This window comes from Salmo salar, chromosome 12, assembly GCF_965601325.2.
Source record: "Salmo salar chromosome 12, fSalSal1, whole genome shotgun sequence".
NCBI classification, from domain to species: domain Eukaryota; kingdom Metazoa; phylum Chordata; class Actinopteri; order Salmoniformes; family Salmonidae; genus Salmo; species Salmo salar.
The window spans coordinates 53,001,603-53,028,421 of NC_138302.1; the positions used below are offsets into that span (position 1 = coordinate 53,001,603).

At 43.0% G+C, this 26,819-nt stretch overlaps 1 protein-coding gene across 1 annotated transcript in view; it reads left to right on the forward strand.

The window, feature by feature from the left end:
- LOC106565194 (neuroendocrine convertase 1) overlaps nt 1-21,253 on the forward strand; it is a 37,625-nt gene extending 16,372 nt beyond the window's left edge. Inside the window, exons 7-14 of the mRNA XM_014132048.3 lie at nt 3,125-3,297; nt 3,527-3,739; nt 3,888-3,988; nt 4,120-4,353; nt 7,804-7,961; nt 13,497-13,630; nt 15,394-15,555; nt 16,420-21,253. Of these exons, the coding sequence (XP_013987523.3) occupies nt 3,125-3,297; nt 3,527-3,739; nt 3,888-3,988; nt 4,120-4,353; nt 7,804-7,961; nt 13,497-13,630; nt 15,394-15,555; nt 16,420-16,845 (1,601 nt within the window). The 3' untranslated portion in view covers nt 16,846-21,253. The remainder of the gene's footprint in view (nt 1-3,124; nt 3,298-3,526; nt 3,740-3,887; nt 3,989-4,119; nt 4,354-7,803; nt 7,962-13,496; nt 13,631-15,393; nt 15,556-16,419) is intronic.
- The last annotated feature ends 5,566 nt before the right edge of the window (nt 21,254-26,819 follow it).

Sequence of the window (26,819 nt, forward strand, 5' to 3'; positions counted from 1 at the left end):
AATTTTACTCTGGAGACTCCTTCCCACTCTTGCTTGATCCATTCGTTTTTTCCTGTTAATGTAACTACTGTTGTAATGACGTCTCAAACACTCCAGTAATGGCTGAAATGGGCTCAATGGAATACATTGGCTTTCCGTTGCACCTATAAGAATGTTAACGCTTCGTCGGGATTTAACACGCCGTCTCAACACTTACATCACAACAAAGAGAAGAAGGATAACTTTATTTTGGTGTGTGTAGATTTTTTGTACAATTGATAAAAATGCATGATTTAATGCAGTTGAAATTATTACAAATGAGATGTGCTGAAATGAAAGAAACTTCCGAAAAAGAACACTCAGATTATAGTGATATTATGTCTAATCTCGCAGAAAATCTGTAGTACAGTATGTACAGATAGGTGTTATCTAGTACAGATAGGTGTTATCTAGTACAGATAGGTGTTATCTAGTACAGATAGGTGTTATCTAGTACAGATAGGTGTTATCTAGAGCCAAGTGTTTTGATTTTAAATCGTGTGGCTAGCCTTCTCTTATGCAAGAGAACATGACAACAACAGTAGTGAATGAATCATTAATGAGGAAGTCTAGACAGCACAGGTGAGCACAGGTAGGCCTAGACAGAGCCCGTTTTTGCTGGTTGCAGGCAACTTGTATCCCTTTATATTAATTTATTAATGTATGCAAATACACCCATTGTATATATGCAAAGGAAGCAGATATATATGACTGCATAATAATATTTTTGCGGGACATTTTACAATAAATTGAATACCTGAACTCCCACCAAAATGCCTCAATTTATTTATTACAGAACAATCTTTTATGTACTATAATTCAGTCAATATCTGAGGGATTTAAAACATTCTAAAAGTTTGGAGTATCTTCATCCATTGTCCAATTATTGCATTTAGAATTGCATTTGAACAATTTATATGACTGTTGCTAATGTAACGCAAGTGTCTGTGTCGGTGTGTGTGTGTGTGTGTGTGTGTGTGTGTGTGTGTGTGTGTGTGTGTGTGGGTGTGTGTGTGTGTGTGCCGGATTATCTAACGTGCCCCGTAGGTCGAGGGGCATCCAAATAGCATATGTGTAGAATTGCATGAAATTTGCTTTAAAACTGCTACATTTTATCTCTGCCCCATAGCAAAAAGTGTAGAATTGCAGGAAATTAGCTTTAAAACTGCGACATTTTCTCTTAACCTCATGAAAAATCTGTAGAATAGCATTGTGAAACTACAAATGTTTCTCTCTGCACCATGGCAAACTGTTATATATACACTGCTCAAAAAAATAAAGGTAACACTTAAACAACACAATGTAACTCCAAGTCAATCACACTTCTGTGAAATCAAACTGTCCACTTAGGAAGCAACACTGATTGACAATAAATTTCACATGCTGTTGTGCAAATGGAATAGACAACAGGTGGAAATTATAGGCAATTAGCAAGACACCCCCAATAAAAAGGAGTGGTTCTGCAGGTGGGGTCCACAGACCACTTCTCAGTTCCTATGCTTCCTGGCTGATGTTTTGGTCACTTTTGAATGTTGGCGGTGCTTTCACTCTAGTGGTAGCATGAGACGGAGTCTACAACCCACACAAGTGGCTCAGGTAGTGCAGCTCATCCAGGATGGCACATCAATGCGAGCTGTGGCAAGAAGGTTTGCTGTGTCTGTCAGCGTAGTGTCCAGAGCATGGAGGCGCTACCAGGAGACAGGCCAGTACATCAGGAGACATGGAGGAGGCCGTAGGAGGGCAACAACCCAGCAGCAGGACCGCTACCTCCGCCTTTGTGCAAGGAGGAGCAGGAGAAGCACTGCCAGAGCCCTGCAAAATGACCTCCAGCAGGCCACAAATGTGCATGTGTCTGCTCAAACAGTCAGAAACAGACTCCATGAGGGTGGTATGAGGGCCCGACGTCCACAGGTGGGGGTTGTGCTTACAGCCCAACACCGTGCAGACCATTTGGCATTTGCCAGAGAACACCAAGATTGGCAAATTCGCCACTGGCGCCCTGTGCTCTTCACAGATGAAAGCAGGTTCACACTGAGCACGTGACAGACGTGACAGAGTCTGGAGACGCCGTGGAGAACGTTCTGCTGCCTGCAACATCCTCCAGCATGACCGGTTTGGCGGTGGGTCAGTCATGGTGTGGGGTGGCATTTCTTTGGGGGGCCGCACAGCCCTCCATGTGCTCACCAGAGGTAGCCTGACTGCCATTAGGTACCAAGATGAGATCCTCAGACCCCTTGTGAGACCATATGCTGGTGCGGTTGGCCCTGGGTTCCTCCTAATGCAAGACAATGCTAGACCTCATGTGGCTGGAATGTGTCAGCAGTTCCTGCAAGAGGAAGGCATTGATGCTATGGACTGGCCCGCCCGTTCCCCAGACCTGAATCCAATTGAGCACATCTGGGACATCATGTCTCGCTCCATCCACCAACGCCACGTTGCACCACAGACTGTCCAGGAGTTGGCAGATGCTTTAGTCCAGGTCTGGGAGGAGATCCCTCAGGAGACCATCCGCCACCTCATCAGGAGCATGCCCAGGCGTTGTAGGTCAGGTCATACAGGCACGTGGAGGCCACACACACTACTGAGCCTCATTTTGACTTGTTTTAAGGACATTACATCAAAGTTGGATCAGTCTGTAGTGTGGTTTTCCACTTTAATTTTGAGTGTGACTCCAAATATTTTTTTGAGCAGTATATATATATATATATTTATATATATATATAAAAATGGGTGGGGGGGGGGGCCCAGAGGGTGGGGGGGCACCAGAGGTTGGTGCTCTGGGGCTCCAAATGCTGCAGTCCGGCCCTGTGCGTGCTGGTTTGTGGGACCCAGACAACAGCTGGAAGATGTCCTGGTGGTGGCCTACTTTTTTGAGCGGATGATTACGCAATACCACTTAAATAAATGACTGAGCAACAATTGGGCATCTGTTCCTCAATGGGGCTAAAACATAGCCACAGAGGAGGCAGCTCATATATAATATTAAAATGAGAAAATCTATTTGGGGGCACAAGACCACTCTACTTTCGAAGTATGACTTAAAACACTTCAACTACAGTTAAAAACAACTAGTTGCCTGACGATTTTCATCATGTTGACCCTGCAGGGATCCGCATGTTGGACGGTATCGTGACGGACGCCATCGAGGCCAGTTCTATTGGCTTCAACCCAGACCATGTGGACATCTACAGTGCCAGCTGGGGACCAAACGACGATGGCAAGACGGTGGAGGGCCCCGGGCGCCTGGCGTCAAAGGCCTTTGAGTACGGCATCCAGAAGGTAACACACCACAGTCCTCTTTTTTACCCCCTCAAAAAACATATATATTGTAAAATTGACTCAAATGATTATTTACCCACAAAGCAGTCAAAACAAACTGAAATCCAAACAAATGGCTTATCTAAATACATTGAAATTGGATAAAAAGGGAAGATAGAAAAGGGACCTAAGCTAAAGGCTACTAAAAACTAACTTAACACTAACTCCTCCCCTGTCTCTTTCCCCTCAGGGCCGCGGCGGGAAGGGCTCCATCTTTGTGTGGGCATCGGGGAACGGGGGCCGTCAGGGGGACAACTGCGACTGTGATGGCTACACGGACAGCATCTACACCATCTCCATCAGCAGTGCCTCCCAGCAGGGCCTGTCTCCCTGGTACGCCGAGAAGTGCTCCTCCACCCTGGCCACCGCTTACAGCAGCGGAGACTACACCGACCAGAGAATAGTGAGTTAAAGTGAACCCCACACCATACCACTGGATAGTGGAGATTGGTATTGTGCTACATTTTGTTATGGTACATTGCGTTTTTAACTTGACTTAACTTTTCTTTATTGTACCTGTGGTTTCTTTGTTTACTTCTGTGTCCCTGCAGACCAGTGCTGATTTGCATAACGAATGCACCGAGACGCACACGGGAACCTCCGCCTCCGCCCCACTGGCTGCTGGGATATTTGCCCTGTCGCTGGAACAGAAGTGAGGCAACAATCTTGACTTAAACAATGTCAATGGAATATGTGTTTAGGACTTCCTGTCATAATGAAATATGTGTGCAGGACTTCCTATCTGATTTCTTATTTGTCCATCCCCACTAACCCCTCCCCCAGCCCTGAGCTAACATGGAGGGATCTGCAGCACTTGGTGGTGTGGACTTCTGAGTTCGACCCGCTGGCCAACAATCCCGGCTGGAAGAGGAACGGGGCAGGCCTGATGGTCAACAGTCGTTTTGGATTTGGCCTGCTCAACGCTAAGGCCCTGGTGGACCTGGCCGACCCGGCCACCTGGAAGCACGTCCCCGAGAAGAAGCAGTGCATCGTCAGGGACGACTCCTTCCAGCCCAGGTACAAATACACTGCACTAGTCTAGTAGATCCGAAACATCTAATCCTCCTGACATAACATACATGCTGTATTGTTCACTTCAGACTAATTCTGGTGGGCAAGCAAACTTATAGTGTACCAGTAATTCCTTTATGGACAGAGTCCCGTGTCCTAAGATGTCCCTGTGTTTTGGCTCTTCTATTGACGCAGATCAAGAGCTCTATGATAAGACACTATCTCTACTTTTGACTAGTTTCCCATATGGAACAATATAACAACAGTAAAATGAAAGCTAGAGGTTTGTGTTGGCTCAAGTGTGTTTTTGTGTATTTCATGTTTATGTGTATGTGCATACGTGCTCATGGTCCGTATTGGTAGGAAAGCTGGGATTTCTGTAACGGAAAGCTAGATTTCTTTACACTCAAACAATCTTCCATTTGTTAAATCACTTTAGGTTTTAGGCTTTAGGATAAGCTAAGGCTAGCTGGTAATATTGCTATGTCAACATTTATCTCCAGACTAAATCTGTTCCGGAGGAAGGGATTCTTTTATCTGAGCAGATGTTTTGTTTACCTTCCTTTCGGATTAACTGCCTCAGGACATGTAGTGCACTAACTACAATAGGTTAGCCACCAAGGCTAGGCTACATCATCTAAATTAGCTTAATCTTAAAGGATAGGTTTGGTATTTTAGAGCTTACGGTTATACGGTTCCTTACCCTGGCATTAGTTTACAGGCCAGGAGAGATTGTATTTCATGGTTAGGATTTTCTTATACAGCCACTACTAGCCTCCGCTAACCCCAAAAAATCTATTGGAGAGATGAGGACATCTGCACAATGTTAAAATTGTAAATGCCAAATCAACTGAAATCAACTCAATGATTTGGTCACCTTTACATCACTTAAAGGTCCAATGCAGCCGTTTTTTTCTCAATATCAAATCCTTCCTGGGTAACAATTAAGTACCTTAATGTGATTGTTTTCAATTAAAATGTTCAAAAATAAATAAAAATAGCTTCTTAGCAAAGAGCAATTTATCAAGCAAGAATTTTGCTAAGACAGTGGGGAGGGGGAAACTGCAAACTAGCTGGTATGGTCAGGGAGGATTGGAACTCTCTTTCTTATTGGTCTATTAACTAATTTACCGCCCGGTGATGTCACCAGGCAGGCCAAAACTCCATCTCACCGAAGGGCAATATCATAACTTTCACAATTTCACAGTATTATTCCAACCTCAGTGTGAAAATATATATAAAGCATAGGAAAATCATGTTTTTGAATGCACTGGGCCTTTAACCTCTTACATCTAGACGTTCCGCTAGCGGAACACCTGCTCCAATATCCAATGATAGGCGTGGCGCGAATTACAAATTCCTCAAAAATACAAAAACATCAATTTTTCAAACATATGACTATTTCACAGCATTTTAAAGACAAGACTCTCCTTTATCTAACCACACTGTCCGATTTCAAAAAGGCTTTACAGCGAAAGCAAAACATTAGATTATGTCAGCAGAGTACCAAGCCAGAAATAATCAGACACCCATTTTTCAAGCTAGCATATAATGTCACAAAAACCCAGAAGACAGCTAAATGCAGCACTAACCTTTGATGATCTTCATCAGATGACACATCTACGACATTATGTTATACAATACATGCATGTTTTGTTCAATCAAGTTCATATTTATATCAAAAAACAGCTTTTTACATTAGCATGTGACGTTCAGAACTAGCATTCCGGAGGAATTTGCTAACAATTTACTAAATTACTCACGATAAACGTTCACAAAAAGCATAACAATTATTTTAAGAATTATAGATACAGAACTCCTCTATGCACTCGATATGTCCGATTTTAAAATAGCTTTTTGGTGAAAGCACATTTTGCAATATTCTAAGTACATAGCCCAGGCATCACGGGCTAGCTATTTAGACACCCGGCAGGTTTAGCCTTCACCAAAATCAGATTTACTATTATAAAAGTTTGATTACCTTTTGTTGTCTTCGTCAGAATGCACTCCCAGGACTGCTACTTCAATAACAAATGTTGGTTTGGTCCAAAATAATCCATCGTTATATCCGAATAGCGGCGTTTTGTTCGTGCGTCCCAGACACTATCCGAATGGTAAAGAAGGGTCGTGCGCATGGCGCAATTCGTGACAAAAAAAATCTAAATATTCCATTACCGTACTTCGAAGCATGTCAACCGCTGTTTAAAATCCATTTTTATGCCATTTTTCTCGTAAAAAAGCGATAATATTCCGACCGGGAATGTCCATTTAGCTAAACAGAGGAATGAAAACAAACCTTTCGGTCGACGCAGGCACGAGCCTGAGTCTCACAGTACTGTAACCAGCCACTACCCAAACGCGCTACTTTGTTTCAGCCAGGGCCTGCAAAGCCACGATTCCGCTTTTTGCCGCCTTCTGAGAACCTATGGCAGCCGTAGGAAGTGTCACGGGACAGCTAAGATCCTCACTCTTCAATAAACAGAGACAAGAAGAACGACACCTTGTCAGACAGGCCACTTCCTGAATGAAACCTTCTCAGATTTTGGCCTGCCATATGAGTTCTGTTATACTCACAGACAATCTTTCAAACAGTTTTAGAAACTTTAGGGTGTTTTCTATCCAAAGCCAATAATTATATGCATATTCTAGTTACTGGGCAGGAGTAGTAACCAGATTAAATCGGGTACGTTTTTTATCCAGCCGTGAAAATACTGCCCCCTAGCCATAACAGGATAAATGAATAATCCGTAACTATCTTTTGGTATTTGTTTCATTGGCCCACTGTTGATACAGTTCCGAAATGTTTTGCATGTCAGCAATCAAGTTTTCAACATATAGGACTTTCAAAAATTAAAATGTAACTTGCCATATCATCACGATGATGCGTTTTGTATCATCATGATGATGTGACATGTTACAATTAGTTTTTTGAAAGTCCTATATAATCTACAAAAAATGACATGAAACAGTTTCCCAATCTGGCCCATTGATTTGTGGTTAGCGAATAATAAAGTTAGTAGTGGCTGTTCAAAGAATTCCCTGGCCCTTAGACTACTGTCAGTATGAGGGACCATATAACTGTCAATTCTAAAATACCAAATGCATCCTTTAAGTTTGCTATCATCTCTCGCTAATAACTCAATTATTGATTGTGTCCCTATGCCAGGCAGCTTGGGTTAAGCGACTCAGTGGCATTGACACCCAGTTTCCCCTTTACCTAGGCCATCATGATCATGCCATCTCAGCATCTCAGGAGGATTTAAGTCTCTACTTGTGTCATTGCTCACTGGTCTGCAGCCCCCTTCCTCCAGTCCTGTATGCCAGCTTGTTGTGTTTGACTGTATTCAAATATATGAATAATGATCATTATATGTTAAGCTGAAGTTGTTTGGTTTGGTATGTTGTGCTGTGTTGCAACCACAGTACTGATTTCTCTGTGCTGTGTCTTTCTGCCAGGGCATTGAAAACAGCAGGGGAGATCACCATTGAGATCCCCACCAAAGCCTGTGCCGGCCAGAACAACGCTGTCCTCTCACTGGAGCATGTGCAAGTGGAGGCCAGCATCGAGTACACCAGGAGAGGAGACCTACACATCACACTCACTTCCCCATCAGGTTTGTTAGACACACGCACATGCACGCATGCACACACACAAAATCTATATGTACACAGTACCAGTCAAAAGTTTGGACACACCTGTTCATTCAAGAGTTTTTCTTATTTTTTTTTTACTATTTTCTACATTGAAGAATAATAGTGAAGACACCAAAACTATGAAATAACACATATGGAATTATGTAGTAACCAAAAAAGTGTTCAACAAATCAAAATATATTTTATATTTGAGTTTCTTCAAAGTAGCCACCCTTTGCCTTGATGACAGCTTTGCACACTCTTGGCATTCTCTCAAACAGCTTCACCTGGAATGCTTTTCTAACAGTCTTGAAGGAGTTCCCACATATGCTGAGCACTTATTGGCTGCTTTTCCTTCACTCTGCTGTCCAACTCATCCAAAACCATCTCAATTGGGTTGAGGTCAGGTGATTGTGGAGGCCCGGTCATCTGATGCATCACTCCATCACTCTCCTTCTTGGTCAAATATCCCTTACACAGCCTGTGCATGTTGGGTCATTGTCCTGTTGAAAAACAAATGATAGTCCCCGCTAAGCGCAAACCAGATGGGATGGCGTATCGCTGCAGAATGCTGTGGTAGCCATGCTGGTTAAGTGTGCCTTGAATTCTAAATAAATCACAGACAGTGTCACCAGCAAAGCACACCCACACCATCACACCTCCTCCTCTGTGCAGAGATCATCTGTTCATCTAATCTGCGTCTCACATAGACACGGGAATTAGAACCAAACTATCTCCAATTTAGACTCATCAGACCAAAGGACAGATTTCCACCGGTCTAATGTCAATTGCTTGTGTTTCTTGGCCCAAGCCAGTCTCTTTGCAGCAATTCGACCATAAAGGCCTGATTCACGCTGTCTCATCTGAACAGTAGATGTTGTGATGTGTCTTTTACTTGAACTCTGTGAAGCATTTATTTGGGATACAATTTTTGAGGCTGGTAACTCTAATGAACTTATCCTCTGCTGCAGAGGTAACTCTGGGTCTTCCTTTCCTGTGGCGGTCCACATGAGCCAGTTTCATCATAGCGCTTGAGGTTTTTTGTGACTGCACTTGGAGAAACGTTCAAAGTCTTAAAGTAATGATGGACTGTAATTTCTCTTTGCTTATTTGAGCTGTTCTTGCCATAATATCGACTTGGTCTTCTACCAAATAGGGCTATCTTCTGTATACCACCCCTACATTGTAAAAACACAACTGATTGGCTCAAACGCATTAAGAAGGAAATAAATTCCACAAATTCACTTTTAACAAGGCACACCTGTTAATTGAAATACATTCCAGGTGACTACCTCATGAAGTTGGTTGAGAGAATGCTAAGAGTGTGCAAAGCTGTCATCGAGGCAAATGGTGGCTACTTTGAAGAATATCAAATATAAAACATATTTTGATTTGTTTAACACTTTTTTGGTTACTACATGATTCCATATGTGTTATTTCATTGTTTTGATGTTTTCACTATTATTCTAAAATGTAGAAAATAGTAAAATTAAGAAAAACCCTGGAAAAACCCCTAGGTGTGTCCAAACGTTTTACTGGTACTGTATATAAATATACAGCTCTGGAAAAAAATAAGAAACCACACCAAAATGATCAGTTTCTCTGGTTTTACTATTTATAGGTACAGTTGAAGTCGGAAGTTTACATACACTTAGGTTGGAGTCATTAAACTTGTTTTTCAACCACTCCACAAATTGTTTGTTATTAACAAGTTTATAAGTTTTGGCAAGTCGGTTAGGACATCTACTTTGTGCATGACACAAGTAATTTTTCCAACAATGTTTACAGACAGATTATTTCACTTATAATTCACTGTATCACAATTCCAGTGGGTCAGAAGTTTACATAAACTAAGTTGACTATGCATTTTAACAGCTTGGAAAATTCCAGAAAATGATGTCATGGCTTTAGAAGCTTCTGATAAGCTATTTGACATCATTTGAGTCAATTGGAGGTGTACCTGTGGATGTATTTCAAGGCCTACCTTCAAACTCAGTGCCTCTTTGCTTGACATCATGGGAAAATCAAAAGAAATCAGCCAAGACTTCAGAAAACAAATTGTAGACCTCCACAAGTCTGGTTCATCCTTGGGATCAATTTCCAAACACCTGAAGGTACCACGTTCATCTGTACAAACAATAGTATGCAAGTATAAACACCATGGGACCACACAGCCGTCATACTGCACAGGAAGGAGACACGTTCTGTCTCCTAGAGATGAACATACTTTCGTGCGAAAAGTGCAAATCAATCCCAGAACAACAGCAAAAAACCTTGTCAAGAGACTAGAGGAAACAGGTAAGAAAGTATCTATATCCACAGTAAAACGAGTCCTATATCAACACATCCTGAAAGGCCGCTCAGCAAGGAAGAAGCCATAAAAAAGCCAGACTACGGTTTGCAACTGCACATGGGGACAAAGATCGTACTTTTTAGAGAAATGTCCTCTCATCTGGTGAAACAAAAATAGAACTGTTTGGCCATAATGACCATCGTTATGTTTGGAGGAAAAAGGGGGAGGCTTGCAAACCGAAGAACACCATCCCAACCCTGAAGAATGGGGTGGCAGCATCATGTTGTGGGAGTGCGTTTCTGCAGGAGTGATTGGTGCACTTCACAAAATAGATGGCATCACGAAGGAGGAAAATTAGGTGGATATATTGAAGCAACATCTCAAGACATCAGTCAGGAAGTTAAAGCTTGGTCGCAAATGGGTCTTCCAAATGGACAATGACCCCAAGCATACTTCCAAAGTTGTGGCAAAATGACTTAAGGACAACAAAGTCAAGGTATTGGAGTGGCCATCACAAAGCCCTGACCTCAATTCCATAGAAAATGTGTGGGCAGAACTGAAAAAGTGTGTGCGAGCAAGGAGGCCCACAAACCTGACTCAGTTACACCAGCTCTGTCTGGAGGAATGGGCCAAAATTCACCCAACTCACACCAACTTCACAACCAAATTCACACCAACTTATTGTTTCGGCTACCCGAAACATTTGACCCAAGTTAAACAATTTAAAGGCAATGCTACCAAATACTAATTGAGTGTATGTAAACTTCTGACCGACTGGGAATGTGGTGAAAGAAATAAAAGCTGAAATTAATCATTCTCTCTACTATTATTCTGACATTTCACGTTCTTAAAATAAAGTGGTGATCCTAACTGACCTAAGACAGGGAATTTTTACTAGGATTAAATGTCAGGAATTGTGAAATACTGAGTTTAAATGTATTTGGCTAAGGTGTATGTAAACTTCCGACTTTAACTGTATGTGTTTGGGTAAAATCAAAATTTCTCCCAAATTCCAAATAAAAATATTGTCATTTAGAGCATTTATTTGCAGAAAATGACAACAATGATGCAGTGTTGTGAGACCTCAAATAATGCAAAGAAAACAAGTTAATATTCATTTTTAAACAACACAATACTTATGTTTTAACTTAGGAAGAGTTCAGAAATCAATATTTGGTGGAATAACCCTGATTTACAAAAAAGCTTGGCATGCTCTCCAACAGTCTTTCACATTAATGTTGGGTGACTTTAAGCCACTCCTGGTGCAAAAATGCAAGCAGCTCGGCTTTGTTTGATGGCTTGTGACCATCTATCTTCGTCTTTCAATGGGGTTCAGGTCTGGAGATTGGGCTGGCCATGACAGGGTCTTGATCTGGTGGTCCTCCATCCACACCTTAATTGACCGGGCTGTGTGGCACGGAGCATTGTCCTGCTGGAATAAACAATCCTCAGAGTTGGGGAACATTGTCAGAGCAGAAGGAACCAAGTTTTCTTCCAGGACAACCTTGTACGTGGCTTGATTCATGCGTCCTTCACAAAGACAAATCTGCCCGATTCCAGCCTTGCTGAAGCACCCCCAGATCATCACCGATCCTCCACCAAATTTCACAGTGGGTGTGAGACCGGGAGAGGCCTACAAGCCATAGAGTCTCACACCCAAAATCCTTATTAATCTGAAACACAATACCCCATAATGACAAAGCGAAAACAGGTTTATAGACATTTTTGCAAATGTATTAAAAATAAAAAATTGAAATACCTTATTTTCATAAGTATTCATACCCTTTGCTATGAGACTCAAAATTTAACTCAGGTGCATCCTGTTTCCATTGATCATCCTTGAGATGTTTCTACAACTTGATTGGGGTCCACCTGTGGTAAATTCAATTGATTGGACATGATTTTGAAAGGCACACACCTGTCTATATAAGGTCCCACACTTGACAGTGCATGTCAGACCAAAAACCAAGTCATGAGGTCGAAGAAATTGGTCCGAGACACCGAGACAGGATTATGTCTAGGAACAGATCTTGGGAAGGGTACCAAAACAATTCTGCAGCATTGAAGGTCCTCAAGAAAACAGTGGCCGCCTCCATTGTTAAATGGAAGAAGTTTGGAACCACTAAGACTCTTCCTAGAGCTGGCCGCCCGGCCAAACTGAGCAATCGGGGGAGAAGGGCCTTGGTCAGGGAGGTGACCAAGAACCCGATGGTCACTCTGACAGAGCTCCAGAGTTCCTCTGTGGAGATGGGAGAACCTTCCAGAAGGACAACCATCTCTGCAGCAATCCACCAAACAGGCCTTTATGGTAGAGTAGCCAGATGGAAGCCAGTCCTCAGTAAAAGACACATGACAGCCCGCTTGGAGTTTGCCAAAAGGCACCTAAAGGACCCTAGATTCTCTGGTCTGATGAGACCAAGATTGAACTCTCTGGCCTGAATGCCAAGCGTCACGTCTGGAGGAACCTTGGCACCATCCCTACGGTGAAGCATGGTGGTAACAGCATCATGTTGTGTGGATGTTTTTCAGCGGTAGGGATTGAGAGACTAGTCAGGATTGAGAGAAAGATGAAGGGAGCAAAGTACAGAGAGATCCTTGAGGAAAACCTGCTTCAGAGCGCTCAGGACCTGAGACTGGGGCGAAGGTTCACCTTCCAACAGGACAACGACACTAAGCAAACAGCTAAGACAACACAGGAGTGGCTTCGGGACAAGTCTCTGAATGTCCTTGAGTGGCCCAGCCAGAGCCCGGACTTGAACCCGATCTAACATCTCTGGAGAGACCTGAAAATAGCGATGCTCCTCATCCAACCTGACAGAGGTTGAGAGGATCTGCAGAGAAGAATGGGATAAACTCCCCAAAATATAGGTGTGCCAAGCTTGTAGCGTCATACCCAAGAAGACTCGAGGCGGTAAATGTTGCCAAAATGTGCTTCAACAAAGTATTGAGTAAAGGGTCTGAATACTTATGTAAATGTGAGCAATTTTCTTTTTCTTTTTAATACATTTGCAAAAATAAAAATAAAACTGTTTTTGCTTTGTCGTTATGGGGTATTGTGTGTACATTGATGAGGGGAAAAAACAATTGAATCCATTTTAGAATAAGGCTGTATTGTAACAAAATGTGGAAAAATTCAAGGGGTTTGAATACTTTCCGGATGCCCTGTATATAGATAAAACTGGAGTTAAACAACTCAATATTGTACATTATTTTCTCCCATTAGGCACCAGCACAGTCCTGCTGGCGGAGAGAGAGAGGGACACGTCATCTAACGGCTTTAGGAACTGGGACTTCATGTCAGTTCACACATGGGGAGAGGACCCCACTGGCACCTGGACCCTTAAGATCACTGACACAGTGAGTTCCAGGGCTGGAGAACGCATTGGCTGTTTCACAAGTTTCATGTACACTGCTCAAAAAAATAAAGGGAACACTTAAACAACACAATGTAACTCCAAGTCAATCACACTTCTGTGAAATCAAACTGTCCACTTAGGAAGCAACACTGATTGACAATAAATTTCACATGCTGTTGTGAAAATGGAATAGACAACAGGTGGAAATTATAGGCAATTAGCAAGACACCCCCAATAAAGGAGTGGTTCTGCAGGTGGGGACCACAGACCACTTCTCAGTTCCTATGCTTCCTGGCTGATGTTTTGGTCACTTTTGAATGCTGGCGGTGCTTTCACTCTAGTGGTAGCATGAGACGGAGTCTACAACCCACACAAGTGGCTCAGGTAGTGCAGCTCATCCAGGATGGCACATCAATGCGAGCTGTGGCAAGAAGGTTTGCTGTGTCTGTCAGTGTAGTGTCCAGAGCATGGAGGCACTACCAGGAGACAGGCCAGTACATCAGGAGACGTGGAGGAGGCCGTAGGAGGGCAACAACCCAGCAGCAGGACCGCTACCTCCGCCTTTGTGCAAGGAGGAGCAGGAGAAGCACTGCCAGAGCCCTGCAAAATGACCTCCAGCAGGCCACAAATGTGCATGTGTCTGCTCAAACGGTCAGAAACAGACTCCATGAGGGTGGTATGAGGGCCCGACGTCCACAGGTGGGGGTTGTGCTTACAGCCCAACACTGTGCAGGACGTTTGGCATTTGCCAGAGAACACCAAGATTGGCAAATTCGCCACTGGCGCCCTGTGCTCTTCACAGATGAAGCAGGTTCACACTGAGCACATGTGACAGACGTGACAGAGTCTGGAGACGCCGTGGAGAACGTTCTGCTGACTGCAACATCCTCCAGCATGACCAGTTTGGCGGTGGGTCAGTCATGGTGTGGGGTGGCATTTCTTTGGGGGGCCGCACAGCCCTCCATGTGCTCACCAGAGGTAGCCTGACTGCCATTAGGTACCAAGATGAGATCCTCAGACCCCTTGTGAGACCATATGCTGGTGCGGTTGGCCCTGGGTTCCTCCTAATGCAAGACAATGCTAGACCTCATGTGGCTGGAGTGTGTCAGCAGTTCCTGCAAGAGGAAGGCATTGATGCTATGGACTGGCCCGCCCGTTCCCCAGACCTGAATCCAATTGAGCACATCTGGGACATCATGTCTCGCTCCATCCACCAACGCCACGTTACACCACAGACTGTCCAGGAGTTGGCGGATGCTTTAGTCCAGGTCTGGGAGGAGATCCCTCAGGAAACCATCCGCCACCTCATCAGGAGCATGCCCAGGCGTTGTAGGGAGGTCATACAGGCACGTGGAGTCCACACACACTACTGAGCCTCATTTTGACTTGTTTTAAGGACATAACATCAAAGTTGGATCAGCCTGTAGTGTGGTTTTCCACTTTAATTTTGAGTGTGACTCCAAATCCAGACCTCCATGGGTTGATAAATTGGATTTCCATTGATTATTTTTGTGTGATTTTGTTGTCAGCACATTCAACTATGTAAAGAAACAGTATTTCATAAGATTATTTCATTCATTAATATCTAGGATGTGTTGTTTAAGTGTTCCCTTTATTTTTTTGAGCAGTATATTTTAAGGGATATTTCCAATCCAGTATTTTCCAACAAATTTCAAACTACATAGAAAATGTAGCTGGTAATTGTATCAACATGTTGTCTAAACAGAGTGATTTTTACACTCTTTTTCAATTTCCCTCTGTCAGTCGGGGCGAATGGAGAACGAAGGTCAGATCCTGAGCTGGAAGCTTATTCTCCACGGCACGTCAGAAAAGCCTGAGCACATGAAGAAACCCAGAGTGTACGTCCCATACAACGCTGTCCAGAATGACCGTAGAGGAGTGGAGCACATGGATGACATGATAGAGGTGAGCTCGATAATTAAAGAGGCAATTCACTTCTTTTTAACCTCCTATTCATTATCTCCAAAAGCATTCCAGTTTCTACATACAGCAGCATACCACCCTGCTGGCTTGCTTCTGAAGCTAAGCAGGGCTGGTCCTGGTCAGTCCCTGGGTGGGAGACCAGGTCCTGTTGGAGGGCCAGTAGGAGGCACCCTTTTCTCTGGTCCCAAATAATATCCCAATGCCCCAGGGCAGTGATTGGTGACATTGCCCTGTGTAGGTTGCCATTTTTCAGATGGATGTTAAACGGGTTTCCTGACTCTCTGTGGTCACCAAAGATCCCATGTCACTTATTCGTAAAAGTAGGGGTGTTTACCCCAGCGTCCTGGCTAAATTCCCAGTCTGGTCTTCATACTGTACCATCATGCCCATCTAATCATCCCCAACTTACAATTGGCTCATTCATCCCTGTAACTATTCCCCAGGTTGTTGCTGTAAATGAGAATGTGTTCTCAATCAACTTACCTGGTAAAATAAGGGATAAATACAGTATGTGATACTTGTTTGTATGTATGTATGTATGTATGTATGTATGTATGTATGTATGTATGTATGTATGTATGTATGTATGTATGTATGTATGTATGTATGTATGTATGTATGTATGTATGTATGTATGTATGTATGTATGTATGTATGTATGTATGTATGTATGTATGTATGTATGTATTGTCTGTTGACTGATCTCAAATGCAATTCTGTGTGGCTTACTGACCTTATCCACTGAAAAAGTGCAGAACTGAGGAGTTAAATCAACTCCTAGGTAGAAGCCACCTCTAAACCATTTTCTGACTGTCTGTTCGTCTTTCTCCCTGTCCCATCATATAGGAGCTGCCCACCCAGGCTGAGGTTCACCCACCACAGAAGACCCAGCCCCCTCCTCCTGCCACCCCTGAGAGGAAGGAGACAAGACCCTCCTCCTTCCCCCCCTCCCTGGCCCTTCTGCGTCTCCTCCAGACGGCCTTCAACAGACAGACCCCAGCCGCCCTGTCCCAGTCCCCAGCCAAGGCCTCTAACTGGGGAGAGCATCACACGGGTAGGGCCCCCTCCCTTCCATGGGGAGCAGGCCCTCACGTCGCTCCACAGAAGCTGTACCAGGCCCTGGACAGGATCAACCAGTACCAGCTGAGCGGGCAGGACAACAGCCTGTATAGCGACTACAGCGACGGCTTTTACAGCACCAAGCCCTACAGACACAGAGATGACCGGCTGCTCCAGGCGCTCTTCGACATGCTCTCTGACGACAGGCAGTGAGGAGGGAGGAGATGGGAGGAGAGTGGGTAAGGCAAGGGGGGAACTCCAGTCCTGCAGGGCTGCAGTGTGTGTAGGCTTTTGTTCTAGCTTAACAGATCCGGCCCCCGAATCCTAACTCGACTCAAGTTAGGATTCGGGGCCAATTGAACACACCCGATTTAACTATACATGGTCTACATTGAAGACCTCCTTCGTTGACTACCGGTAGGTGAATCAGGTGTGTAAGTGTTGGGCTAGAGCCTGCACAGCCCTGTCGTTCTCCTTGATCAAGATTGGCCACCCATGGGGTAAGGGGTGAGAGAGAAAATGTGAGGAGGCGGGGGCTGGGCATGGAAGGAGCAAGCATGGGAGGGGGAGAGTGAAAGCCAGATAGAAACTCTTCCAGCCAATTGTGATGTTGTTTTTCCAAAACGCTACTTTTCTTTCCTTGCAGCATTCTAGCCTGTCTGTCTGTAGTTTTGTCTTGCATTCTGTACAGTTGTAGGTCGGTTGCATCTCAATACCCACAAGTGGCTTCCTTTCCTCCTCCTACTTTCTTTCCTCCTCCTCCCCCCTCCTCCTGATGTATTGAAGTCTAGCTAACCCATAGGCCATAGACCTCTGTCATTTTGCTTCGGTCTTTTCAGATCAAAATGCATGAAGGAAAGGAGACAAGGAAAGGGAACCCCTGTAGCGTATTTAAATGAATCTGGGATTGCATTCCACCCCTCCTCCAGCCATCTATCCACCTCAGAATGGGTCCCAATAGTCTTAAAGTGTCAGTTAACATCAAAGTCAACGTTCATCCAATGTTTTCAGCCCTCAAAAGTGGTCTGATGTCAGGATGAGTCCAGGCCCCACGACATCTGTTTTGTAGATCGAGCTGTATCCCTCAACTCAAATTAATGAAAAACATTGCCACTGCGCTGCTAAATGCACATAGGGGAAATGCTGCTCTATTTACCACCTTTACCTGTCAGTGGTATTGAAAGTAAGGAGACAAGAGAAGGAGAAAGAGATGAGGAAAGGATGTTTTTAAGACTTTTGGGACACAGCCCTATTCTCCCTTCACTGCACTACCTGCTTGAGCATGCTATGTACAGTACCTTTAGAATGTCAAGTTCATAATTGTATTATGACTGACACAATTATCTATATTATATACAAAGACAATGAATGTAATGTTGTTTTTACACTGAACAAAAATATAAGCGCAACATGCAACCATTTCTAAGATTTTACTGAGTTACAGTTCATATAAGTAAATCAGTCAATTGAAATAAATTCCTTAGGCCCTAATCTATGGATTTCACATGACTGGAAATACAGATATGCATCTGTTGGTCATAGATACATAAAAAAAGGTAGGGGCGTGGATCAGAAATCCAGTCAGTATCTGGTGTGACCACCATTTACCTCATGCAGTGCGACAAATCTCCTTCGCATAGAGTTGATCAGGCTGTTGATTGTGGCCTGTGGAATGTTGTCCCAATTCTCTTCAATGGCTGTGCTAAATTTCTGGATATTGGCTGGAACTGGAACACGTTGTCGTACACATCGATCCAGAGCATCCCAAACATACTCATGGGTGACATGTCTGGTGAATATGCAGGCCATGAAGGAACGGGGACATGTTCAGCTTCTATCTGTGTACAGATCCTTGCGACATGGGGCTATGCATTATCATGCTGAAACATGAGGTGATGGCAGCTGATGAATGGCACGACAGTGGGCCTCAGCATCTCGTCATGGTATCTCTGCATTCAAATTGCCAATCGGTAAAATTGTGTTCATTGTCCGTAGCGTATGCTTGCCCACACCGTAACCCCACTGCCACCATGGGGCACTCTGTTCACAAGATTGACATCAGCAAACCGCTCATCCACATGGCAGACAGCATGTATGGTGCCATCTGCTCGGTACAGTTAAAACCGGCATTTATCCGTGAAGAGCACACTTCTCCAGCGTGCCAGTGGCCATCGAAGGTGAGCATTTGACCACTGAGGTCAGTTACAACGCCAAACTGCAGTCAAGTCAAGACACTAGTGAGGATGACGGGCACACAGATGAGCTTCCCTGAGACTGTTTCTGACAGTTTGTGCAAAAATTCTTTGGTTGTGCAAACCCACAGTTTCATCAGCTGTCCGGGTGGCTGGTCTCAGACGATCTCGCAGGTGAAGATGTGGAGGTCCTGGGCTGGCGTGGTTAAACGTGGTCTGCGGTTGTGATGCCGGTTGGACGTACTGCCAAATTCGCTAAAATGACGTTGGAGCTTATGGTAGAGAAATGAACATTACATTCTCTGGCAACAGCTCTGGTGGACATTCCTGCAGTTAGCATGCCAAATTTCATGCTCCCTCAAAACTTGAGAAATCTGTGGCATTGTGTTGTGTGACAACTGCACATTTTAGAGGGGACTTTTATTGTCCCCAGCACAAGGTGCACCTGTGTAGTGATCATGCTGTTTAATCAGCTTCTTGATATGCCTCACCTGTCAGGGGGATGGATTATCTTGGAAAAGGAGAAATGCTCACTAACAGGGATGTAAAAAAAAAGAGAGAAATAAGCTTTTTGTGCGTATGGAAAATGTCTGGGATCTTTTATTTCAGCTCATGAAACATGGGACCAACACTATATGTTGCGTTTATGTTTTTGTTCAGTATAAATATACTTGACCTCTAAACTAACCACCTCTCTAAACTCCAAATCTGAAATCTCTATTTAATATTTATATTTTGACATATTTATTTTGGCATATATTTGTTTTTTGCAAGAGTAGACGTACTCACTGTGCTACTGTATCTCAGCCCCAAATCCTGATTTGGGGAATGTAATTTTGAGGTATATTCACAATTTCAATTTAGGATTCTGACCATACTTTATTATGCCTAAAAAATGCAGTCCCCTTACTGTTTTTCAAAGTGAAAACTCAGAGTTGGGAACGGCAGTCTTTATGCTGTTCTCTTGAGAAAAAATGTGTAGTAAAGTTCACTTCTTTGGGATTTTCTTTTATAATAGAAAAAGAAAGAACAAGAAATGGGGACAATAAATGACCAAGAACCAATTGGTTGAGTAATTCTTATGGAGGTTATTTGACCTTCCAGATCTATAGATATAATGAATATGATTAAAGCTTTTGCAAATTGGTCATGTTGAAACCGTTTGAATAATTATTTTAACTGACAATATAAAATAACTCTGAAAGGAAACATTTCACATATATATCTATATATACAGTATCTAAAATAAATCAAATTACACATGTGTAGTATATATATATATATATATATACTACACATGTGTAATTTGATTTATTTTAGATTCAAAGTACAACGCTGCATTAAATGAAATATTTTTCTAGAAAGTCATCAGTTTATAAAAGATTATATATACATAAATCCCTTATTTCGTTCCGTTTATATTACAAGTGGTTTTAGTTGACATTTTCAGTCAAATTCTAGGTTTAAATGAAAACAAAATAAATGGAATTATGAATAGAAATGAACATTGCCAAACTGTTGTGCTGCCGAAGGAAAATAGCTTTTCTGTGTTTGGGTGATTGTAAAACAGGCTTGGATGTTGTTGCTTCATTTATAAACTCATGTTGACACAACTACCTAGTTATATGCAACGCATTGGATATCTTCATTTCTACATTTCTACTCTTTGGTATTAGTGGACCTTTCATTATTCAATCCAAGTATACTTTAGTAAATTGTATACTGGTAATACTTTAATGTAGGGGCTTTACACTAAAAGACTAACACATTTATAAGCTATATATTATACCTTCATATGCCCTACATAAACGTTCACGTTTATGCTCACAACTGCAGGTCGGTAGATGTTGCGGTCCCCTGTGGCTCAGTTGGTAGAGCATGGTGTTTGCAACGCCAGGGTTGTGGGTTTGATTCCCACGGGGGACCAGTATGGAAAAAAAAAAAAAAATGTATGAAATGTATGCATTCACTATTGTAAGTCGCTCTGGATAAGAGCGTCTGCTAAATGACTAAAATGTAAGTGTCACTGCATGTCTTATGTCAACTTACGGTTGTTAATCTTAGCTGACATTTGCATGTATAAATGCTTATGTAGTGCTTATGACAGTGTAATGAACTGTTATGAATGTGATGTTTCCCTATGTATGTAGAGCCCCATACACTACAGTGTTAAGTAGCCCCTATTTTCTGTGGTATTGGCTCTAGCCCTGCTCTCTGCCAAACAAGGTGAAAGATTGAGATGACAGATGAAGAACAGTTTACATGCATCCTATAATTATACATCTTTCAATGTAGCCAGTGTTGTTCTAATGTCTGTTTATATTTTGGATTTAATCGATGCTTCTGTCCAAAATTGTTTACAAAAGCTGAAATATTCTGTATGGATGTACAAAATTAGATTTATCGTAATAAACTGCAAAGTGACTTTGTGAGTGTGTCTGAGTTGTTGGGATTCTGACTGTGATCTGCCACTTGAGTTCATTTAGACATTTCAGTTCATATGGACATTTGAGTTCATAGACATTTGAGTTCATTTAGACATTTCAGTTCATATGGACATTTGAGTTCATAGACATTTCAGTTCATATAGACATTTCTGCTCATATGGACATTTGAGTTCATAGACATTTCAGTTCATATAGACATTTCTGTTCATATGGACATTTGAGTTCATAGACATTTCAGTTCATATATACATTTCTGTTCATATAGACATTTGAGTTCATATAGACATTTCTGCTCATTTGGACATTTGAGTTCATAGACATTTCAGTTCATATAGACATTTCTGTTCATATGGACATTTCAGTTCATATAGCGTAGACATTTCAGGTCATATTACCTTTCCAAACACGCTATTGTTTCCTCTGGCCTTGCTGAGAACATTTTGAGTTCCATTACTGATTATTTGCTGTGAATATGGATATTGGAATAGAACAAATATGTGCAATGGCTGGGGGTTCCTGAGGACTAGGTTGGCCTATGTCATACCTTGTCAATTGAAATTCCTTGTCATGTCATATGCCGATTTCTTGTTAAATAGCACCACCTTGTGGCTAAAAACACAACAATACACAGTGGGGGGATAAACAGTGAACGCTAAACCATTGGGAGAAATCTGCCAAAAATGAATAGCTACCCTTTTTCAACGCAGCCAGTCAGTATATTACAGTTACAACACAACTGGACGGGTGAAAGCAGACTCCTAGCACCACATCAATTCCACCTATCCTGTATTTTCAGATTGGTACAGTAGATGAGAGATGGGTCCAAAAAGTAATAGACATTTTTTAAACTTTTCAAAACATGAATGAATTTATATACATTTTTACAATGTAACTTGAAGTAATGTTCAACCTATAGGCACTGAACAATTTACAAACACATTACTCATCAACCCTTAACTGTAGAGATACAGTATGTCTGTGCACTTGAAAAAAAAAGTTTAAATGTTGTGGGATAAATACGGTGTAGTTCTCCTTGTTTAATAGTGGCCCTCCTCTACATTTAATTACAATATCTTAATCAGGTTTCGTTCTGTTTCAACTCTGGCCTCTTCCTCATAGTACTCCATGATCTCCTCAATCTCTTGCCTGTGTCTCTCCTTTATCTCCTTCCTCTCATTCCCTTTCTCCTCTCTAAATCTCTTTAGCTTTCTCTCCATCTCCCCCGTCCTATCAAACCACCTCTTAAGCTCAATCTCCAACTCTCTTTTCTTCTCCTCATCCCTCTCGTCTATCCAGCTCTGATATCTCCCATAAATGTATGGATTACTCCATCTTTATTCTTCAGACATTCCTGCACCTCCTTCTCAAACCTCTCTCTCATCTCTTTTTCCTCCCTCTTGTTTCCTCTCTCTCTCTCTTGCTCTCTCTTGCTCTCTCTCGCCCTCCCTCTCTCTCTCTCTCTCTCTCTCTCTCTCTCTCTCTCTCTCTCTCTCTCTCTCTCTCTCTCTCTCTCTCTCTCTCTCTCTGTATTATTACCTACATCTCTCTGACCTGGGCATCTGCCTCCTAGTAGGTCTGACTGCTGTAGAAGTTCTCTCTGTTTCCTGTTACTATCTCATCTACCTGCTCCAGCAGATCTGGGACCTGAGTACAATGGGCCCTGTCCTTAATGTTGAGGTACCTGCTCCCACATTTCTCTACAAGCTGTTCGAGGTCCTGACTCCCTGCTTGGAGAAACTCCAGAATGCTCTGCTCTTCCAGGACGTCAGCATGGGTGAAGAGAATGTCCCCAGCAACCCTCCCCAAACATCTCCTCCATTCTCTCCAGCAGCTCTATCTCCTCCCTCTTGGGAGGATTCCACTGGTTTGACCAGGAAGAAGGTGTGGGGTCCCTGGGCAGAGAGATGGCCACCAGCTGTCTCTATGGAGAGATTTCAGTGCCAACAGAATTTCTATTTGTGTCACACCCTGATCTGTTTCACCTGTCTTTGTGATTGTCTCCACCCATCTTCCGCATTATTCCCAGTGTATTTATTCCTGTGTTCTCTGTTTGTCTGTTGCCAGTTTGTCTTGTCTTGTCAAGCTTACCAGCGTGATTTTCCAAGCTCCTGTTTTTTCCTAGTCTCTGTTTTTTCTAGTGCTCCCGGTTCTGATCTCTTGCCTGCCCTGACACTAAGCCCGCCTGTCTGACTATTCAGCCTGCCCTGACCTCGAGCCTGCCTGCCACCCTGTACCGTTTGGACTCTGACCTGGTTTATGAACTTTTGCTTGTCCTCGACCTGCCTCCTGCCTGCCCCTTGTTGTTTAATAAATATCAGAGAATCGAACCATCTGCCTCCTGTGTCTGCATCTGGGTCTCACCCTGTGTCATTATAGCTGTCAATGAAGTATGATTTACAGTGAGGGAAAAAAGTATTTGATACCCTGCTGATGTTGTACATTTGCCCACTGACAAAGAAATGATCAGTCTATAATTTTAATGGTAGGTTTATTTGAACAGTGAGAGACAGAATAACAACAAATAAATCCAGAAAAACGCATGTCAAAAATGTTATAAATTGATTTGCATTTTAATAAGGGAAATAAGTATTTGACCCCCTCTCAATCAGAAAGATTTCTGGCTCCCAGGTGTCTTTTATACAGGTAACGAGCTGAGATTAGGAGCACACTCCTAAATGGAATGGAAGAAACACAAAAGAACTGTCAATCTCCCTCGGCCTGTGGCTCCATGCAAGATCTCACCTCGTGGAGTTGCAATGATCATGAGAATGGTGAGGAATGAGCCCAGAACTACACGGGAGGATCTTGTCAATGATCTCAAGGCAGCTGGGACCATAGTCACCAAGAAAACAGTTGGTAACACACTACGCCGTGAAGGACTGAAATCCTGCAGCACCCGCAAGGTCCCCCTGCTCAAGAAAGCACATATACATGCCCGTCTGAAGTTTGCCAATGAACATCTGAATGATTCAGAGGACAACGGGGTGAAAGTGTTGTGGTCAGATGAGACCAAAATGGAGCTCTTGGGCATCAACTCAACTCGCCGTGTTTGGAGGAGGAGGAATGCTGCCTATGACCCCAAGAACACCATCCCCACCGTCAAACATGGAGGTGGAAACATTATGCTTTGGGGGTGTTTTTCTGCTAAGGGGACAGGACAACTTCACCGCATCAAAGGGACAATGGCCGTGGCCATGTACCGTCAAATCTTGGGTGAGAACCTCCTTCCCTCAGCCAGGGCATTGAAAATGGATCGTGGATGGGTATTCCAGCATGACAATGACCCAAAACACATGGCCAAGGCAACAAAGGAGTGGCTCAAGAAGAAGCACATTAAGGTCCTGCAGTGGCCTAGCCAGTCTCCAGACCTTAATCCCATAGAAAATCTGTGGAGGGAGCTGAAGGTTCGAGTTGCCAAACGTCAGCCTCGAAACCTTAATGACTTGGAGAAGATCTGCAAAGAGGAGTGGGACAAAATCCCTCCTGAGATGTGTGCAAACCTGGTGGCCAACTACAAGAAACATCTGACCTCTGTGATTGCCAACAAGGGTTTTGCCACCAAATACTAAGTCATGTTTTGCAGAGGGGTCAAATACTTATTTCCTTCATTAAAATGCAAATCATTTAATAACATTTTTGACATGTGTTTTTCTGGATTTTTTTGTTGTTATTCTGTCTCTCACTGTTCAAATAAACCTACCATTGAAATTATAGACTGATCATTTCTTTGTCAGTGGGCAAACGTACAAAATCAGCAGGGGACCAAATACTTTTTTCCCTCACTGTATGCCTCGCTCAAAACAACTGTTAATTCAGAAATGCGAAAACTTGACTTCGGGAATAAACGTGCTCTGACTGAAAATAAGTTTTGAACGGTCATCTAACTCAGAATTGTAAATCCGGGCTCTTTCTAGAGCTACGACCTGAAGATCAATGATGTCATCATGATTCAACCTTGTTTTTTTAAAGTTCCCAGTTGTTTTGAATGCACCATAAATCCAGAGAATGCCAGACTTTGATAACAAAAATTGCCCAAGAAGGACCACCGCACCACCTTCCTGTTCAAGTGAGCACAGCACAACAAGGTGAGTCCAAAAATGTATTGTATGCTGCTGCGTAAATTATGTAATATGCCAGGTAGATATGCATACCGTAGCTAAGAAAGTAATACAAAGTGTATGTTGTGTAGAAAGATAGTTAGTAGCCCATGTGCCTCAGCCTAATAATTTGGTCTATTTACCCCACTCAATTTCGCCTACTGTTCTGACTTGGTGGTGCACATGTAGCCTGTAACCTGTTTTAGAGAAATGTAATCATCAAATATTGTAAGCGCTTTCATTGTCTACTTATATACCCCCTTTATTTATCCTACGGTTCTGACTTGGTGTACAGGGAGAATACTGTACGAACGGCCCATGTTCTGAATTCTGTCGCTGTACATTTCAAAAGTGCTAAACAAATAGTTATATTGACTATGTCCATCCTAGCTGGCTAATTAATGTCTTAATTGAAATTGCGTCCCCTTATGCCATAGTTTGTACATCTCAATTGTCACTGGAAACCATATTTGTTTAAGCAAGTCAGCCATATTAGCTACAGTATGTTTTTTTTTAAAAGGCAGTAAATGAACTGTTTCGCTGCCAGACAAGGCTCTGCTGATAGCCAGGTGTAGCAGTGGTAAGATGTTGGGACTGCTGTTCGGACAGCTTTATGTATAGGCCCTAACAGTTTATGGACACCGTTTGTCACCGTTATAGGGCAGTTAATGGCCTGTTTGGCCCTGTCCGGGGGTATCATCGGATGGGGCCACAGTGTCTTCTGATCCCTCCTGTCTCAGCCTCCAGTATTTATGCTGCAGTAGTGTATGTGTCGGGGGGCTAGGGTCAGTCTGTTACATCTGGAGTATTTCTCTTGTCCTATCCGGTGTCCTGTGTGAATTTAAATATGCTCTCTCTAATTCTCTCTTTCTCTCTTTCTCTCTTTCTCTCGGAGGACCTGAGCCCTAGGACCATGCCTCAGGACTACCTGGTATGATGACTCCTTGCTGTCCCCAGTCCACCTGGCCGTGCTGCTGCTCCAGTTTCAATTGTTCTGCCTGCGGCTATGGAACCCTGACCTGTTCACCGGACGTGCTTGTTGCACCCTCGACAACTACTATGATTATTATTATTTGACCATGCTGGTCATTTATGAACATTTTAACATCTTGACCATGTTCTGTTATAATATCCACCCTGCACAGCCAGAAGAGGACTGGCCACCCCTCATAGCCTGGTTCCTCTCTAGGTTTCTTCCTAGGTTTTTGGCCTTTCTAGGGAGTTTTTCCTAGGGAGTTTTTCCTAGCCACCGTGCTTCTTTCACATGCTTTGCTTGCTGTTTGGGGTTTTAGGCTGGGTTTCTGTACAGCACTTTGAGATATCAGCTGATGTACGAAGGGCTATATAAATAAATTTGATTTGATTTGATTTGATTTGATTTGTTAACGTATTGTTTAGTGTTGTGTTGTGTAGTGGCTTTGCTGGCATGCATCCCACTTTATTTATTTTTT